This window comes from Dama dama, chromosome 3 (assembly GCF_033118175.1).
Source record: "Dama dama isolate Ldn47 chromosome 3, ASM3311817v1, whole genome shotgun sequence".
NCBI lineage: Eukaryota > Metazoa > Chordata > Mammalia > Artiodactyla > Cervidae > Dama > Dama dama.
The window spans coordinates 42,583,241-42,600,018 of record NC_083683.1 but is presented as its reverse complement, the minus strand read 5'-3'; the positions used below and the strand labels follow the sequence as shown (position 1 = coordinate 42,600,018).

The 16,778-nt window shown below is 48.8% G+C and overlaps 1 protein-coding gene across 1 annotated transcript; it reads left to right on the top strand.

Moving 5' to 3' along the window:
- Positions 1 to 9,660: 9,660 nt before the first annotated feature.
- On the top strand, positions 9,661 to 16,135 carry HOXC13 (homeobox C13). Its single transcript, XM_061122407.1, has 2 exons — positions 9,661 to 10,396; positions 15,879 to 16,135. The coding sequence occupies exons 1-2, from the start codon at positions 9,661 to 9,663 to the stop codon at positions 16,133 to 16,135; spliced, it is 993 nt and encodes a 330-aa protein (XP_060978390.1).
- The last annotated feature ends 643 nt before the right edge of the window (positions 16,136 to 16,778 follow it).

Here is a 16,778-nt window from a genome sequence, read left to right as displayed (position 1 = left end):
GCTGAATGCAATCACAGAGTGAATTTGGGGCATCAACCCACTTGAACTGGTAGATTCAGATCCATATTCCAAACTGGGCAAAACATCTGAGAGATTCCTGCCCAGATTCCTGCCCGGTTCAGAGCCTAAGGAGTGAGCCTTGAGAGGCCAGCGTGCAGACGGGAGGGAAGTCTCTGGGCCTTCCAAGAAGCTCTCTTCTGTTTGCATCCAGACAGCCAGAACCCAGGGACTAATGAAGCAGTCATTTTGAGGGAAGAAGGGATAGGACTGGACTTTCTTCTTCCTAGGACAAATACATTTGGGAAACATTTCCCCCACCCCCCCCCCCCCGAGAATGAGGAGGCTAAACTTTAAAAGGTAGTGAGCCTGCTCTTCTTACTGGCAGTGTTTGAAAAGAGAAATTTACCACTGCTTATGAGCTTGTCCCTGCCATTTGAAGGACAAAGTATTCTAAAGAAAAAACTTAGTATCAGAAATTTGTAGGGCTATAGTATATATGCACTAGGTTTAGAAGTACAACTGAAACATCCATTTGAAGGGGATATTGTCATCATGAGTTCCTACATGGATCATGCATGACTGTGCCACTTCATACATATTATATAAGCAAATGGTGACAAACATGTAAATAAGCAAATGGCAACAAACACATAGCAACCCAGAATTTAATACCAAGATCCCTAACATCTGAATAATTTGCTTTCTTCCTTTGCCCTAAGGCCAGTTAACATTTAGGAAGCTTTGCAGAAGCCTGTTCTTTCGGGCTTCTCTGGCCTCCAGCCTTTCCACCCACCCATCCACCCACCCACTTATCCCCACTTTTTTTTTTTTTTTTTTAACCAGGGATTCTCTCAACTATTTGGGAGAAATCTTTGTTATGTGTATGATTTTTTAGAAGACCACTTTCCTATCCCAAGACTGGACACAAGGCGTAGAGAATAAGGGGAGGGGTTTCTTTCTCTTTTTAGGAGGTACCCTTTCCACAGGAGCAGGCAGACAGACAGGAAAAAAGCAAAGAAAAGCTGGCTGATTCTTGGACATGGCAGTGGTGGTAATCAACAAAAAATCCACAGTTAAGATGCTTCCCTTCAAATAAGCACAGGAACCCCCGGAGGCGCGGGGACCAACTTCCAGAACCATCAGATCTGTTCGCAGCAGCATGCCCTTGAATTCCAGGCACCCGCGCGGACCCGCGCCTCCCCACAGGCCCAGAGCTCTTCGGGATCTCATTAGAGCCCTCCCTGCCCCACAGAGAAATGTACTCACCGCTGTGCTCGGCCATCAGTGCCCACGGAGTGCCCCCAAGTGCATCAGTCAGGATTCCGGGTGTGAATTGTGATTGTGACTATCCCCTGTTTCTGCGCTGGCGCCACGGGGAGTGGAGCGGGAGCTCGCCGGCGCGGGCGCTCGTCCCGCTGTCCTCAAGGCTCGGCCACTGATGCTCCCGGGTGAAGCGGCTTTCGCCAAGCTTCAGTTTAGTCGGAGTTAGTGAAATCAAATACTAAATAATTATTACATGTAAAAAACACAAACAAAATCAGCCTGTTAAAATTGACGGAAGAGCTCTCGAAGTCTTGGGAGCAACCCACAAAGAAAAGAGAAAGGAATTAGATGCTGGTGCCGCGTTCCCAGCGGAGCCAGGCGGCAGTGATTGCTCTTACTGAGGGACTAGCCATCCAGGCTCCAGAAGTGACCCGAATCTCCTAAAAATCTGTGCAGAGGGAAAAAATGTTCTGAAAGAACAGTGCCAACGCCCGGGACTCTGCCAAGTTTGGCTAGATGGCAATTTGGTTTCTGGCAGGCACATAATTCCACTAAGTGATGTCTGGGGTGAAATGAGCCTGAGAATTACATACTGCAAAGTTCATCCTGGATATCGTCAGACATGGTGTCTTTATTCTCTCTTAAATAGAAGGCTTTTAGCAAAATTGTTAACAAAAAGCATTTCTGCCTTACATACATGCCTGAATACCATCTCCGCTTAAAAATAGCTAACTGCATCAGAGATAACACTGGTGAAGGTGGATTATCAAACCCATGTGTCTATGTCAATGTATGTTTTTACCCACCATACCACAGGTTCACCAAACTCCCCACACACATCTCAGCGCTGGCATAAAGACAATTAAAGGCTTGGCTTTAAATTTTTAAAACATTTAAATGTGATTATGTTTCATATTCAAGGGAAACATTATTAATTTTTTTACAAAGAGTACCTAATTAGATGGAGATGGGTATCTGAGGGTACATATCTTATGTTAATGTTTATCTAAAGTTCCCTTAACATCTAACAAAGCATATATTACATATTTATTTGTTTTGTGATGATAGACCTATAATAGATGAGAGAAATATATCTATATTACCTCTTTGGAGAGAAGTTCATTAATAAACCAAGCACTGAAAAAAATTACTAGTGCTTCAAATCACAAATGCAGATTCTAGCAGAAAAAGGTTGTCCTAAGTCCTCAGAGTAGGAGAGGAGTTGCACAAGGTTTCCTTATTTCCTCAGAAATAACATCTCTGCAGACGTAAGGATGGTCTTTTCTCCCATCCATTTGCTTATAGTGGCTCAGCTGAAGGAGAGAAGACCGCCACTGCTGGAGTCAGAGGATCCTCTCGGGGTCTCCCCAAGCTCAAATCCTGCCTGTGTTTCCCTTTCTTTCACCATTCTCAGCCTACCCTCACCAGCACCTCTGTCATGATCAACCTGTCTCCATGGTAGCACTATGCCCAGCCATCGTGCATGTTCCCCAGCCTGTGTACTATCCAATAGTGTTCAAAAACCAGGACCCTCTAGTCCTGCTCCCCAGAAATGCTGAAGACCATCAAGCGCAAGAAGTCTGAGGTGTTCTCTATACCTTGAAATATACTTTTTCTTATCTAAGTTAAATTTCCTCTGTCTATGCAAGTGAGTGTGGTGATCCTTCAGAACAGAGAAAATAGATATCTGAATCCTCCTTTCTAATTCTTTAGATTTCATTGACTTTACTGCGTGCATGTACAAGACCATAACTAAGACAGAAAATTCTTCTCAATACACTCTAGAGAAGGAGAAACTGAGGTCAGAAGGAGGAGACAGTGAGGGAGAGAAAATCTAGCAGTTCCCTCCTTACAGATATCATAGGGACAGTTTCCTTCCAGTCACTAATAGTTCACCAGATTATATCTTTTTAGGAAGGTGGAATTAATTGCCTTCAGCAGAAATCTTGTCCCAAGTACCTACTGAATCTTCCTCCTGCCTTTTTGCTCCATATTTCTCAAGCAAGATCAGCTATTTTAGCAAAGAGGTGTTCATCCCCCTTTAGTTGAGTCTTGGGTTTTCATTTCCCTCTTTTTTGGAGGTAGGAAAACTACATTTTCTTTCTTTTGGTGAGGGATCTTCTGAAAGTTCTTTAATTTCTGGCGTCCAGCTCAATTATTTTCAAATTAGAATGATTAGAATGCATCTTCTGGTGTTACTTCTGAGGGTATCTGGTCATAGGGAGAACTAGGCTATAATCCATTTAAAGTATAATTTCCCCCCTTCCTCATAATGAAATATACATACAACCTCTTACCATCTCTATCTACCTCTTATCAGCATCATGATGGAATTGAGGGCAGACTTTCACCTAGTTAGAGAAGAAATGTCCAGCTCTTCAGCTATGCCTTTTATATTTATTCCTTATTTGGGACAGGAAAAACAGTCCACTTTGATCCAGAAGAATGCTGTATTGAGGTCTACAATCCTTTCTCAGAAAAATGTTATTTTCCATTATCTTCTTTTAAAGTAATCCGAAATCTTAAAGAAACACACAAAAAGGTGAGGGGGAAGGGAAAGAAAGGAAGAGATGAGAAGAGATGGTCTGTCTCCTTTCTAGGAGCCCCAAATTTAAACTTTGAAAGATAGAAGAAATTATCAAGTGATAAATACCTTTTCAAGCATATAGTTTGTTGGCTTTCTGACCAAAAGGGCCTGTTGTTAGATCTCTGCAAGGAAGTCAAATCCAGCCCCTAGCAAACACTCCTCCACCTCTTCCCCAACCCCCATCAGCTCCCTTGTCTAACTTGAAAATGAACTTGGACTTCCCTCTCAGACAGGCCCTAAAACCAAGAGAGATTTTATTTGTCTGCTTTTAAAGGGTTTCAAAAAAGGAGGAGGTGTTTGGGGGGAGAGAAGGGGGACAGAGGGCCCTCTCCCACTGCAGGGATAGAGTAGGAGTAGGGACTCTGGGCAGTAAGAAGAGGGAGAGATACTTTGTTAATTTTCTTAACTCTGTTTATTCCCAGAACTTCTGTCCATGTGGGGTGGCAGGAGGGCAAGTGACTGGCAGAGATGCTGCTGAAAAAGAAAAAGGGAATAGGAAGAATGAAAATTAGAAAAGGGGTGGCTGGGGAAGGAGAGGTTGAGGAGGATTGGAAAGGGTTTCTGTAAGGAGCCTGGCAGGGATGAGAGGGCCAGGATGGGAAGCAGTAGAAGAAAGAGGGCTGAGGTAGGAATTCTGGAGCCCACTGGAGGAGGCTTCCTGAGACTTCCCCAGGGAAGTGGCTACCTGATCCCCCCACTCAAACACAGAGCACATGAGGCAGGGTCTGTGATTGAGGGCAAGCTGGAGGAGAATCCAGGAAAAGACTGGAGATGGCACCCTAATCCCCCAGCTTCCTGTGGATCCCTGCAGAACCAGAGAGGAATGTTTAACGTGACTTCCCAAACTCACAGCCAGCACTGCAACCCTAAATTGACAAATAGGGTAGATTTCCCTGAAGTCTAAGAGAGGGAAGTGAATAGTGCCTGGAGGAAAGCAAGTTTGGGTTTGAGAGCAGTAAGCAAATTAGGAGCAAAGCAGTGCTTCGACCCATCCTGGTCCCATCTTCCCTCAATCGAGGGGCCCAAGGAGGGAGAACAATAAAGGTGGAAGATGCCAGGATGGCAGCTGCTGTCCAGGAGGTGAGTCTCAGACTAGAGAAAAGGCCTGGGTGGATCTCCTCTGAGTTCAGGTTGTGAGGGTGGAGAGAGAAAGTGGAGACCATTCCAAAGGAATCTAGGAGCCTGGGAGTGGCATCTGCATCTTCATGCTAGAGCCAGGAAGGTGGGGGGAAAGGAGGCAAGGAGGGAAATGGGCAGGGCCAGGGAGTCACGGAATCAGTCACTTTTCTTTCCTTCCCCACCAGTATCACCCTTTGTGACCCACTGGGAATTTCCTCTGAATGTGTGGAAGTCTCTCCCATAGCCCCCCAACTCCCACTCCTTCCTGTTTGTGGCCTCTCCATCCCCCAAATCCCTTTCTTTCCTAGATAGCTCAAGTCCTGTGTCCTCTGTCCTCCACAAACCTCCTCTTCCATCCTGCCTGCAGCTTGTATCCTGAACCTGAAAGGGCCCCCCAAACTCTATGCCCGCCCACCAGGGCCCCAAGTCTGGGCAAGAATCCAGACCCCATGGTGGTAAGGCTCTTTGTTCTCTTGCAGCCTCAATCCACTCCCTCCTCTTTTTTAAACTGGAATTTCTCCCATAAAAAGGGGGAGCAGGAGCTTCAGAGCTTCAAGCTCTCCCCCCCCCTTCTTTCTTTTTTTTCTGGAGAATATAGAGGAAACAGAGGAAATGGGGCATGGGGGCAGGGAAATGAAGGGAAATCAATTGATGCTTGATTTCCAGAGAAAGCGATCTGGGCACTGAATATGGGGCACACCAACCTCATTTCTCTGATTCCCTTCTCCCTAACCTGGTATTCTAGTTACACCCAGCCTGCAGTGTGCGGCAAGCTTGAGAGCTCCTGCTCCAAATGCTGCTAACTTACCCCTCTGACTTGGTCTCTAACACAGCAGGCCAGGAATTTCACCCATCACCTTGAGAAAGACACAGACATCTGCTTCCTCATTTTCCTGGTATTCTCCTGGCGATGTCTAAGTAGAGAGCAGGATGAGCATATAAACTGTGCATCCAGAGAAAGAAACAGACCAGCAGAGATCTTTATTTGCACAGAGGATTCGAGCCAGATATCTTCATGAATACATTTGGGCTTTATCCACAAGAACATGTGATGAAACAGTGCATGGAGCCTGTCCACAACCCCAAACCCACAGGCCAGGCATGTGCGCAGATGTACGCGCGCACACGCGCGTACACACACACACACATGCTTCCAGTAAGAAGGCACATCGAATATCTCTTTTATATATTGGAGCCTCTGAAAACAAGAATTTCAGAGTTTAAGTTAGCAGTGAACCCAGTCCATAGAGGACGCTGAGGGAAGAGTGGCTCGCGTGGCCTCACCATCACAAATATCCCTTTGAAAAAAAGAGCGGAGAGCGCAGCCCGGGGCTTCTGTAGGGGGCTAAGGGCTAGAGGAACTGTTTTCCAGTTTCCTTTGGTATGATGAAATGCTCCGTCCTTTCCTCCACATACCAATATCACAGTTAGAGACCGAAGGGTCATATTCCTATTCATTCCTCTTGACTTCCTGTCAACCGCAGTCCAGCTCCATCATCCCTCCGCGAAGCCCTGGTCGGAGCGAGGTGTGGCCGTGTGGTGGGGGGCGAGCGAGCGCCCGGGGCCGTGGATTTCAGCGCCTGGCTTTCTAGGGCAGGATCGCCTCATCGCCTCTGAGATATAATTACGACGTTTCCAGTAGTGCATATTCTCCTGGAGTGTTTAATTTGCTTTTGTGTCTCAGCGAGATCCACATTTTTTTTTTTTTTTTTTTTGTCGGGGGAGGAGGGAGAAGCGACCCCAGGCTTAAAGTCAGTTAACCAACAAGGCTTTACTTTGAGCCTCCTGCCCCAGGCTCTCTCCTCGAGGCCTCGCTCCCCACTCCCGGGGCGCCCCACTCTTGGAGGCGGCAGTTTCGGGTGCGGAAGGTCTTGAGGAACCGAGGGAAAAAGAGTGAGGGATCGTTCAGAGCCTACGGATGCTTCTCCAGCGCTTTCAACCCCATGAGTCCTGAACTTTCCCCTGCTGCCTTCCACTCTCTCTAGTCTCTTGGGGGCCTGCATCTTCGGCTGGTCTTCCTTGAAGGAAGGGGACTTTTCCCTCTCTTTCCACTGGTCGCTAAATTTTGGCCGCACAGCGCCCCTAATAAATGGAATTGTAAATTTGCTGGGTTAATTAAATCTATATCTCATTGCAATAGGAAGAGTTAATGCCCTTATATAAACCTGGAAAAGAGCATACTATTAATTTTATTTATTGCTGGGCCGCCGGCACCAGAGCCTTTCTGCTATTCTGCCCCTTATTCTCAAAGGCTGGAGGGACTCATCTTTGGGTTCTGGCAGGGTGAAGATGCGTTGGGCTAGACCATTCCCCAGACCCTGGAGGGAGTCCCAGGAATGGGGTAGCCATTTCAGGCCCTTTGTTTCCCCCGGCTGCCCCCCATAGCCCGGTCCACCTCGCCCAGGGGTTCTTTGTGGGGCAGGACCCCGCACTTCAGAGGAGGTGAAGCCAGGGCCTCTGCACCACCCCAACACTTGCCTATGGTAAACCGGCGGACTTCTCCACCCACCCACCCCCACCAGCCCGACACAGGCAGACTCGGGGGCCAAGGTCACAGGACCCAGTCTAGACTAGCCAAGCCGTGTTTGCTTTCCTCCTTTTATCTTGACCTTGGGGCCCCCTAGACAGAAAAGCCAGTTTCCTAGCCAAGAACTGACTCCCAGCAAGACCCACCTTCCCCTCCACCCGTCTCTCTTCCCTCCACCATCATTGCCCTCAATATGCACTCAAATTAGCCTGCTGATGTTTCCAAGATTCCTGATATATTTTTATTCCTACTGTAGCTAGCCCAGCCTGAAGCCTTCTTTCTGGAATTCTGAGGTGGCCTGGACGAATGAAGATCACACAGATAAGGATTACAGCTCTTATTCTAACTCACCCACGCCAGGGCTCTCTCCATTGTTAAACACCACCTTGCCCCTACAGGGAGAAGGGAGGCAGCTGGCCCATGGGCCAGATCTCAGTACAGACCTGGCCACTTGCTCTCCTCGAGTTGGAGGGATCCAGTGGGTTAGGCTTAGCCGAATGCTAGTGCCTCAGCAAGGCCTGTGTGCTGTCTGGACAGGAGCACCCAGCATTGAAAATGTTTAGCAGCGACAGGGAAGACGGAGATGCCACAGCCCCTCTCCCCCTTTTTTCTCTCTGTTTATTACGCTTTCCTCAGGGAGGTCCTGTGCTGAAAGGGAATATGGCTCAATCCTACCGAGATGCTCTCTGGAAAGGGGTATCCAAACTGAGCACAGAAGTCCGACAAGTCGGGAAATTGGGAGAGAGAAAAGGGTGGCTTTTTTTTTTTTTTTTTTAGAAAATTGTTAAATTGGTGTTGATTTTTTTCTTGAAAGATTAGGCAATTTCAAAGCATTGAAACACTTCCCATTAAAATGGAGTGACCCCAAGAATGCTCTGGGAGCTAAAGTTGGGGTTATCCGGCTGGGAATTGCGTTGATCCACTCTGCCTGGCCCGTCAGCTTATGGTCGAGGGCAGCGATGGATCCGCGGGGCTGGGGTCGGGCCTCCTGGAGTCTCCCAGAGTAGCGCCTGGGAAACGTTCCTCCAAAGGGGCAGCGCTGCCTACCCTGCTTCATGCCACGTTCCTTTTGTATATGGATCCGAGAGCGCGTGCTCTGGTTCGCATCCAGTGCTTTTCAGCTTTCCTAGACCGAATCTCTGCTCCTCCTCCCCTTTTCCTTTGAAAAATCTCACTCCGAGGCTTTTAAACTCTACTGTGTATTGAAATGCCTCCATTTCTTTCCTTTATTCTCAAATCTCAAGTTTTCATTGAGAGCATCCTGCCCTCGGTGTGATGATGTTTGTGTCTGGGAGTTATTACATTCTCCCAGTTCTTTGCTCCGCTGGAGGAAGACCTGCGGGCAACGAGACTAGAGAGGGTCCCCGTCAGACAATTGGAGCTCTGGAGAAAGTGTCTGAAAGTCGGAAATGGAAACCCAATCCCGACATCAAAGTCTCGCTGCTCGGCGTCGGCGTCGGGTGCCAGCCGGAGTTCCCGGGTAGTTAGGCAAGGCCAGACCCGGGGCTCTCTACTCCTTGCCGGTGCGCTTCCGCTTGCTTTCTAGATTTTTTATTTATTAAGAAAAAAAAAAAAAAATACGGGGTCTCCTCCACCCTTAGCTCCAAGCCCCCATCCAGTCAGAGACCTTTGCGGGTTGGAATCAGTCTTCCCCGTACGCCTCCTCAGCCTAGGAGGAAGCGCCCAGGAACGGTCTGGTCTCTCCAAGACCCCTTTCAGTCGGCCAAATTCAGCCTCACCCTCCTTACTCTTCCCTCCCCCGGGCCTGCCAGGGGGCGGTACCCTGTCCCTTTAAATCTCCCAGCTCCCTCCTCTTTGCCACCCCTGAGAACCAATCAGCAGAGACATCTCCCCTTTCGCCCCGCCCCGCCTCTAGGGGTGGGAACCCCAGGAGACCCAGCCAGGAGGTCACGTGCACTGCCGGTGTCACGTGAGCGCGGGAGGGTGGCCTAGGGGAGGCTGGCGGGAGCCGGTGATTTCTTAATGAAGTGTACCCGCATGCGTAGAGGGAAGGTGGGGAGGGCGGTGGAAGCACCAGAAGGAGGAGGGGAGGGGTGGGGAGGGAAGGGAGGAGGGATGGGGGAGGGGAAAAGGGAGCGAGGTGTCTCCCTAGCTCGCAGCCTCTGGCAAGTGGAGTTTTTAAAAAGCTCGAGCAGATCATGTCATGACGACTTCGCTGCTCCTGCATCCGCGCTGGCCGGAGAGCCTTATGTACGTCTATGAGGACAGCGCGGCGGAGAGCGGCAGCGGCGGCGGCAGCGGCGGGGGAGGCGGCGGCGCGGGCGGAGCGGGGGGCGGCTGCAGCGGAGCGAGTCCCGGCAAAGCCCCGAGCATGGACGGGCTGGGCAACAGCTGCCCCGCCAGCCACTGCCGCGATCTGCTTCCGCACCCCGTGCTGGGCCGCCCGCCGGCTCCCCTGGGCGCCCCTCAGGGCGCCGTCTACACGGACATCCCGGCCCCGGAGGCGGCGCGCCAGTGCGCCCCGCCGCCGGCGCCCCCCACCTCGTCCAGCGCCACCCTGGGCTATGGCTACCCGTTCGGTGGCAGCTACTACGGCTGCCGCCTGTCGCACAACGTGAACCTGCAGCAAAAGCCTTGCGCCTATCACCCGGGCGATAAGTACCCCGAGCCGTCGGGCGCCCTTCCCGGTGACGACCTGTCCTCCAGGGCCAAGGAGTTCGCCTTCTATCCCAGCTTCGCCAGTTCCTACCAGGCGATGCCCGGCTACCTGGACGTGTCGGTGGTGCCTGGGATCAGCGGACACCCAGAGCCGCGTCACGACGCGCTCATCCCCGTCGAAGGCTACCAGCACTGGGCTCTCTCCAACGGCTGGGACAGTCAGGTGTACTGCTCAAAGGAACAGTCGCAGTCCGCCCACCTCTGGAAGTCTCCCTTTCCAGGTAAGGAAGGGTCCCGAACGCGGCCGCCGCCAGGGACCCCTCCCAGCCCCGTCTGCCCCGGGGCTCCGCGCCCCAGCCACCCCCGCCGTCTGGCCCCGGCGCGCCGGCTTTGCTGGGCTGCAGATGGAGCCGGCCGGGCGAGCTGCGCTGAGGAATGCGCCGGGGAAGAAATCTGCTCCGACACGTTTCCCGGAGCTGCCCGGCGGAGAGTGAAGCAATCACAGGCGCCCAAGCGCCGGGCCGCCGGCTCCGCTCCAGTCGGGAGCTCGCCGCCTCCCCCTCCGCAGGGCTCCAGTCTCACGCGCGGCTCTCGGCCCCCTAAATGCGCTTCCGGCCTGAAATGGGGGGGGGGGGGGTGGGCCTTGGGTGCCTTGGAATCTAAACCCATTAGAACAAAAACGCTCAAGCCACCGAATCAATTGGAGGAAAAAAATAAGAACCCGCAAGCATTTTCTTGGCCTGGATTTCCAAGAACATTTAGGCACTAGACAGGTGTTTTGTTGCTGTTGCTGTTTTTAAAATACAGGTCTAATTTGCCGGGGTCTACAGAAATGTAGATTTTTCATTTTTAAAATTTTTCTTTTTTTTTTCCCCTTGATTTGTTTTAAGAATTTGACCACGAATTTCCTGATTGCTGAAGGAGCAAGGGAACTGAAATCTCTGGAGAGAGTGTGGAAAAAAAGGGTGTTTGCATCCCTCTCCTGGGATATAAAATTCTTTGCCTGTCTGTAGGGCTCATAATCTGTGTGTGTATGCGCACTACCAACTCCGCCAAACGTCGGGGAGAGAGTTACTCATGCCTTAGACACAGGAAGAGAGGAGTGAGGATGAGGTTTCAGGGGAAGGCTTGTTTTGGAGGAATCTGAGGTCCAGGCCCAGGATGGGAACCCCTCGGTATTGTCTGGCTATGTATTCGGTGAGGGATTGGAACTCACTGGTGGCGTGTTCCCTCTCCAATTGAGACTATCTCTGAATAGGAGAGGATCCCGCAACACCCACCCCCCACTCCCCAGAGGAAAAGACCAGTTCCAGGGTTCTCAAAATCACATCAGGAGCTTTGGATTCAGCGCAGTGCTGAGAAATCAGGATTCAACGAATCCAGATCTTGAGTCTGCTCTAATTACATATAAGCAGAGCTCAGTGGGAGAGGGTTGACTGGGTCCATTCTGATGCTTGCAGGGTTCCTGGGGTGCCCAGAACAGCCATATATGTTTCCTCCTACTACCCAGCAGGCCCCCTCCTGGCTCTCCGTGGGGACCAAGGGACATTTTCACTGGGACGTATAGACCTGAAGACCTCCTTAGGGTGGGCCTGAAATTCCTCTGCATCCGGGAATGGGGAAAGAGCAGACAGTTAAAAAAATTACTGGATGATGTTACAAAGTGTAGCAAATAATATTCTTGTAAATATTCTAAGATGACTTAGTATAATACAACTGACCAAGGTGGGACCCACGCTAGACACCCAATTTCTGACTGCCAGAAGATTTAAGGATGATGTATGTATTACCTACTCTGCACTGACTATATTTTTATATAATATGTTTTCTGTTATTAACGACCTAATATGAAACACATAATAACACTTTTCTAGAAGATAAGCACCTCACATGTAGGTGTACAATAATGTGTTGTGGAGATATGACCCTTTAATTTCCCATCTCACCCAGATGGGTGGCTCCTTGGGAGGTGGGGATTTAGCAGAAATTCCTGGAGCATGGGTAGCTGGTAGCCAACGGACCATGCTAAGGGGCTGAAGGGCAGAGGGGCCGATGCCCACCAGCCCCACTGTGGGCAGAGCAATGGGCAGTTGGTTTAGTGTGAAGAGGGGACGAGAAGGAGCTGCTCTGGCATTGCTGTGTCTGCATGCGGAGTGAATGAGAGATTGGAAAGGAGCTCAGAAATATATCAGCAAAAATAAACATCTTAAAGATTCCCAGAAAAGAAAAAAAAAAAAAAAACATGCCAAAAACCTGCTAAAAGTAAGCACTTTTTGATCACAGCCTCCTAGGGAAAAATATCTTTAACATAAAAAAATCATACAACCCAACTGAGATTTAACACACTTGCAAATTATGGCATGAAAACGCATGTAAAACCAAATATGTCTCAACAGCTATGTGCTCACACAGTCCCAGTGTGGAAATAGAAATGGGCTGCTGTATCTCAGTGCAGAGGTACAGGCAAAAGGCAGATGAATAAGAAATTATCTTCAGACACCCTCCATCTTTCTACCCACACAGAGCTCTTTTAGAAGTAGTGAGATTTCCAGATAACTCTGTCTATGCAATTGTGGTTTGTTCGGCAGCATCTCAGCATAAACACTGCTGTCTCTCTTCAGTGCCTCTGGCTCTGAGAAACCTCATCCATGGCAGTCTGGGCTGGTGTGGGAGATGAAGGCAATTGTTCAGAAAGATCCAGATAATTAGGGCCAAGATGAGTTGTGGCTTCTTCAACTTCACCCAATTATATAGACCTTTGCTTCATTGCTCTTTTTTTTTCCTTCCTATAGTGAGGGGAGACAATTTTTAATTTTGACAGAGATTCCAAGAGAGAAGGTGGGTGTGGTGGGGAGACAGGGAGAGACAGAGACAGATAGGATGAGGGGGAGAGAATAATAGAGAGACAGAAATAATGGGCTCTTTGGGTCATACTGAAAATCTCTGTTGATAAGCCATTGGATTTTGGTTGAGAAGAGTGGCTAGGATTTCTAGCAGAACTAGGTCCTCTTCGGAGCCCAGAGCCCTGTTGTGGGAGAGGGTGGGCAAGATCTAGTGGGTGGTAGAAACATGTACACAGGACCCCAAGAGAGAGCTGTGGCTAAGCATTGATCTGATTTTTTATTTGCTCCTCAAAAGTGTCTGTTGGGTTCCCAGGTATGAAGTGAGATGTGTGTGCATGTGTGCGTGTGTGTGCCTGCATGCCTGCGTATGTGCTGTAGGGAGACTACGGAAAGCTTGATTGTAAAATAAGTCACCAAGTCCTCTACTTACTTTAGGTAGCATAGATACAACTCAGGGCCTAAATTTCCAGATGTCTCCGTATCTATAGATCCCACTTCCTTTCCAGACAAGACAGAAGACAATGAAAGGGGGCTTCTTTGAGAAGGCAAGGCTGAAGGTATTTCCCCAGCTGCCCAAAATAACTGGCTGTTTGGTCTGATCCAGGGAAAGCTTGGCCAGATCAAACCCTTGGCATTCTATAGAGAAAAATAACCAATTTAGACCAGTTATCTGCTTTTCAAAAACTGATTCTTTTAGGGTTTGTTGATTCAACCTCATGGGAAATTTATAGTTGGGGTTTAGGAGAGCCCCAATCAGGTAGATAATTGTGAGCTTTTTCAGAAAGTGACGTTTAACAGATCAGGGACAATTATCTGGTTAACTCAGGAACACAAACCCACTTCTATCCCATTTGTTCTCCAGGGGAAAGGGGGTATTTTTAAAGCTAAATTGTACCAGGTGGTCTGTTTCCATTTTAGAACTTACTGTGTCATTATGTTGAGCCCAAAAATCTGGTTTTAAAACCCGGCTCTGCCACTTGAGCTTCTTTACCTATTCTGAGCCTCAGATTCCTTATCTTGTAAAATGGGTTTAATAAAATAAGCCTTAAAAAGATGTTCCAAGGATTGAAAAAAAAATAATAATAATCTCATATTATTATTACTTACTTTCTGTGTTTTACTCTTGTTCCAGATTCATCAGTTTCTCAAATCATAGTTATGTCTGTAAGAGCAAAACATATTTGAGAACTGAGAGATTTTTTTAAAAAACATCTTGTGCAAAAAAAAAAAAAAGTCATTTTTAACGTAAAGGATCTGATTTGCTGAAGTGAAGTTGTTTTGTTTTTCAGATTTTAAAAAAATTTAGCCTGTTCCTACATAGGCAGAGAAAAATGACAGGTCCAACAATTTTCCATAGACATTGTCATCCTGGAGACAGTGTGACCAGACCATTGGAATCCCCTCTCTCCCATATTCTTTCCATGTACTTTATTTCCCCCCTGCCTGGGTGACCTCTTCTTTCCTGTCCTGTGTAGATAAAGGTCTCTGAAAGAGAGCAGACCCAATGAGAAAGGGGATAAGGAAGGTGATTGATGAAGGGGAGGTGAGAACAGGCATTTCAGGAAGAGCTCTGTGCCCTTATTCTAGACTGTGTCTGCACTTCCAAAGGGCAGTAAAAATGAAGAGGAAACCATTTAAATATTCAGCCCTACTCATTGGATCCTGCAGGAAGAAGTCAGTCAATTACATTTTTTAAAGTTGAGGGGTGAGTTATTCAGCTCATCTCCCTAGTTCCTTACTTTCCTTGAAAGTGTTGCTAGGACCTTTCTGTTGTTGGAGTGGAAGAGGGGCTGTAAGTGACGCACTTTAGTTCCTGTGACATTCTCATAGAGCAGAAAGAAATTGAACTAGTAGTGGTATGGCAAGGTATTTGGAGTTTAGGATTAGGGTTCCTGCATGGGTTGGAGAGTTTCCTTCAGCCTTGGTGGAAAGATGAGGATGGGGAACCAGATCAGAATTGCTGTCTCTTGGTGAGTGAAAATTTGAGGGAGGGCAAGGGAGGGGCACTGATTTCTTTTTGTAGAAGATTTATGTGAACCGCTGGTCTTAACCCAAGAGGGGCTCTCTTAGTGTGTCTCCTCTGGTGGGCACACCCTGGGGTGTGGACCCTCTACTTCTAGGGGCCAGATTTCTTACATCTCAGTGCTAGGGCTTCCCACCTGGGATGTTACTAAGTGGCTTACAATATTGGACTCCTTGAGAGATTGGCTCCCAGGCAGTCTAGCTTCACCTGGACACTTTTCTCTCTAGCTGTTGGTGCTGGCCTCAGATTCCCAGTGCAGAGCCAGTGACCAAAGGCAAGAGGCCCCACTTGATGGTCTGTGCCCACTGAAACAGTCTCCCTGCCCACCATGCTCTCCCTCAAGCATACAAAAGGACACCTTCCTCTAATAATTGGGCAGAGTATAAACTGCCTGATTCCCAAGTGATCTAACTGCTAGGAAAGAGGACTTTTCCTGAATACTTGCAATCCTGCAGGCTAGCAGACCAGGATGGAATTTGGAGGGACCCCTCTACAGGGACAAGGATTCTGATAAGGAATGCTATGCAGAACCAGATTGGAGGCTGAGGCAAAAAGAAAAATCAGTAATACTGGTCCTGTATTCATTTAAAATTTTGATATTTTGTTCATTATGAAATTTTTGATAATCATGTAGGTATAGTATATAAAATATTATTTATCTTGATTTCTGAGCTTTTGGCACCCCCTTCTTTAAAGTTCGCGCCAAAAAAAAAAGCTCGCACCGGAGGCAATACCCCAGTGTCCCCACTTCAGCCGTGGCCTTGGTAATAGCAGAGATGCAAAGGATTTGGGGACAATCTGCCCACCTGTGAGTCCCTGCGCCTTGAGCCGCTATAGCCGTTTGCTGGGTCCAGCGTGCGACTCACTTCCTGCTGCCTGCCTTCTTTTTCCCCCCAGACGTGGTCCCCCTACAGCCCGAGGTCAACAGCTACAGGCGCGGGCGCAAGAAACGCGTGCCCTACACCAAGGTGCAGCTGAAGGAGCTAGAGAAGGAGTACGCGGCCAGCAAGTTCATCACCAAAGAGAAGCGCCGGCGCATCTCGGCCACCACAAATCTCTCAGAGCGCCAGGTCACCATCTGGTTCCAGAACCGTCGGGTCAAAGAGAAGAAGGTGGTCAGCAAATCGAAAACACCTCACCTTCACTCCACCTGACTGCCCACCAGCCCCGCCCCATCTATTTATGTCGCTGATTTGTACCATATATGAACTCACCAGAAGGACCCTTCTCCCGGGTGCAGACCAATATTTAATGTTAACCAGAAAGAGGAATGCAGGGAGGCAGAAAATATTAGATGGTGGGCTCTGCTGCCCTCTACTCCCCATCCCATCCTCAACCCCCACCCCTATGCAGATGGGACCTACCTGGCCTCAACAGCTTTGGAGGTGGGTCTGAGTGGGCTGTGGGAGAAAGGCAGCTGGCCTCCACTCCCTCTGGCCTTCACCCTTCTCCCCTTGCCAGAAAGCAGAGTGGCAGGAAAGATCATTCCAGCCAAAGCAGAGTTGGGGAACCCTGAATGATCCCTTTCTTGCCCCATCCTTTGCCCGGGCAGGTAGATAGGCAACCCCACTGAGGGTCCCACCGGGATGCAGGACCTGGGGAGCTCCTACTTTCCTTTCAGTCCCTCCTCCTGCTCCCAGCCCCTTGGCACTCCTTAGTTAGGCAGGATATCCCAGTTAAGAGTTTCTGTGCATATTTTAAAAGTCTCATTAATATTAATCATAAGCATTAGGGATCTGGCATCGTGATTGGAGTACAGACAGCGCTTAGGTTTTCTTTTTTCCTATCTGTTTCAAC

Coding starts and splice junctions, on each gene's coding strand:
- HOXC13 (XM_061122407.1), top strand. CDS start 9,661: ATGACGACTTCGCTGCTCCTGCATCCGCGCTGGCCGGAGAGCCTTATG. Junction 10,397..15,878: donor CTGGAAGTCTCCCTTTCCAG/GTAAGGAAGGGT, acceptor TTTTCCCCCCAG/ACGTGGTCCCCCTACAGCCC.